General features: G+C 45.5%; 1 protein-coding gene across 1 annotated transcript; it reads left to right on the top strand.

The window, feature by feature from the left end:
- Positions 1 to 628: 628 nt before the first annotated feature.
- Positions 629 to 2,202, top strand: KCR1 (beta-ketoacyl reductase 1). Its single transcript, XM_087382265.1, has 3 exons — positions 629 to 1,372; positions 1,584 to 1,653; positions 1,774 to 2,202. The coding sequence occupies exons 1-3, from the start codon at positions 720 to 722 to the stop codon at positions 2,026 to 2,028; spliced, it is 978 nt and encodes a 325-aa protein (XP_087238391.1). The 5' UTR covers positions 629 to 719; the 3' UTR covers positions 2,029 to 2,202.
- Positions 2,203 to 2,881: the final 679 nt, after the last annotated feature.

Here is a 2,881-nt window from a genome sequence, read left to right on the forward strand (position 1 = left end):
ATTAATCGAGAAAACATAAGTTTTTCACTGGTAGTGATCTAGATGAAATGGTAATGCTAGGAAAAGCAAGAGGGAGTAGATGGGGGTGTTAAATGATGACAGTCCATTTTATAAATGATGATCTGAGATACAACAAAGAGCTTTCTTGAGGACTTGTTCTTCTTCTTCTTGCTTTCTTTCTTTCTTCTTCTTGTACTTGTTCATCATCTTCTCCTTCTTCTTCTCAGTTGGAAATGGCATCCTTTGTCAAATGGACCACATTACTTATAATGAGCACATGGGTCATGTTACATACATCTAACGCTACCAAAAGTCTTTTGCAGGCACTCATTGGGTAAGTATGACTCTTCGAAAATCCATACATCCACAGACACTGAGAAGGAGAACATGGACACCACCGTTGGGCATGCCCACGGATCATGGACTTATTACTTGGAGAGTGTTTCGAGGGGTGTTTACAGACGTGCACCACCTGCGGCGGCGGGCATGCCAAGATGACCTGCCCACGTCTCGGCAAGATTGCCGACACTTATGGTGAAAAGGTGGGTAGTGGGGAAGGGGAAGGGGAAGGGGGAGTAGATGGGGGAGCAGATGGGGGCGTTAAATGATGAGACTCCATGTTATAACAAAAGACAAACAAAGAGTATTTGCAAAGGCCTTATTTTTCTTATTGAATAGTTTTCTTCTTGATCATCTTCTTCACCTTCAAGCTTTTGGCTATGGCAATGGCTTCCGCTGCCTCTCATCTCCTCCATAACTCTCCCCCGCAATACCTCGCCATCCTCGCCCTTGCCTTCCTTGGCCTCCTCTCCGCCCTTCGTTCCATCTCCTCCTTCCTCTCCTGGCTCTGGCTCTACTTCCTTCGCCCCTCCAAACCCCTCTCCCGTTACGGTAAATGGGCCCTCGTCACCGGTGGTACCGATGGCATCGGCCGTGCCTTCTGCTTCCAGCTCGCTCGCCGCCGCCTCAACCTCATCCTCGTCGGTCGTACCCAGAGCAAGCTCGAGGACCTCGCTTCCCAGCTCAAAACGAAGTACAACATCCAGGTGCAGTTTGTTGTGCTCGATTTCACGGACCCCGACATGAATGCTGGGCTCTCCCGCGTTGCCGAGTTGGTCGCAGGCGCCGACGTCGGAGTCCTCGTTAACAACGCCGGCCTCTCTTATCCTTACGCTCGTTTCTTCCACGAGGTGGATGAAGAACTCACCAGGAATCTGATTCGCATGAACGTCGAAGCCATCACTCGAATGGTGCAGATCGTGCTTCCTGGAATGCTTAAGAGGAAGAAAGGTGCCATTATCAACATTGGTTCTGGATCTGCTTCCATTCTTCCCTCCGATCCTTTGTACGCTTTGTACGCCGGCACCAAAGGGTACTTTGTTTTTCTTTTTCTGTTTCTTTGTTTGGCTGCAGTTTCAGAGGACATGCGTTTCATGGGCATGGTTTTGGGCATGGTTGCTTCGTCCATAGAGTGCAGAGAGTAAGATAGTACGCACATTGCAGCACACGGCTGCAGAGGTGGTGCTCCTTTTGTCATGGCGCTAAATTGAAGCTTTCTAAAAGTGTTAAGTGCGCATGGACAGGTTTATTGAGAAATTTTCAAGGACATTGTATATCGAGTATAAGCACAGTGGAATCGATGTGCAGTGCCAGGTGGGCTCATACTTTCACCCCCTCGCTGAAACTGCGTTATGGCGAACGTGAGGTTTGCATATTTTCTTGAAGCTCAACGGAAGCATCTGACGATATGACTGAATTATTTGTGTGTCGCAGGCCCCATTGCATGTCGCAACAAAGCTAGCCTCTATCAGGAGACCTTCCTTCTTCTGTCCTTCTCCAGAAAGCTATGCTAGGAGTGCTGTTAGATGGATTGGATACGAGCCCTTATGCACGCCTTACTGGACACATTCAATATTGTGGTGGCTGGCGGATTTAGTGCCAGAGTCTCTCTTTGATGCTGTTCGCCTCAGAGCTTGCATGGACGTGCGAAGACGAGGTCAGCAAAAAGAGGCTCGTAAGAAAGCTTGACGATGATGGGATAAGATCGTCTGATCCATAGAGATAAATGGGTTTTGTCAAGAATCACTTTCTCTTTGGCACTTCCATGGAGATAAATGGGTCTTGACAAGAATCGCTTTCTCTTTGGCCCTTGTCTTTCTGTGAAAAGAGAGAGCACCTTTGCAATTCACATGCTCTATTTCATTCGGAGTACTTTGTCGAACTTGGAGTGATATTTACACACTAGGGAACGTGTGAACCGTGCATGTGAGTTTAAGGCAGGCTTCTGAGTAAGCACCCTCTTTAGATTTTGTATCCGTGTAGGTTTTTGAATAGTTTTCTTTCATACAAAATTGTGGTCTTGCTTGCTTATTAGTTTTGTTTCTGATCGTGATCCCTTTATTTTTTCCTTGTTTGGTTTTGTGATCCTGATCCTTTTTTTTTCCCCCTTTTTTAAGAGTGCACGCCTGCCTTTGCGGTCAATTCTTTGGGCGAGTGTACCCATTCTTTTTTGTCAGCAGTCTTCAGTCCATCGTCAAATACATTATAATTTTTACGAGCATAATTTTTGGAAAATTTGTTCATCTTTCTTTGTTGAGGCAATGTAGATGATAGGAGTAAGCTTGGCACTGTAACAAATTTTGTCGTTCAAAATGAGTTTTCCAACTGGTATTCAGATGCAACTTTTTAACTCACGATAATAGTCATGCCTGTCATGCTATATCATGGCCTGATTTTAAGCGTTCGATTTGGGAAATGGTGTTCAATTAGAAAGTACTACTACGAAACATTAACGTTGTTCTAGAGGTCAAGTTTCCACATTGGCATTTAATTAAGGATTTGCAGCAATAACTTGTTTGTGGGATCCGATTCTAATTCAAAA

The sequence above is a fragment of the Dipteris shenzhenensis genome, chromosome 1, assembly GCF_047967505.1.
Source record: "Dipteris shenzhenensis isolate YYH24624 ecotype China chromosome 1, Dip_SZ_1.0, whole genome shotgun sequence".
NCBI classification, from domain to species: domain Eukaryota; kingdom Viridiplantae; phylum Streptophyta; class Polypodiopsida; order Gleicheniales; family Dipteridaceae; genus Dipteris; species Dipteris shenzhenensis.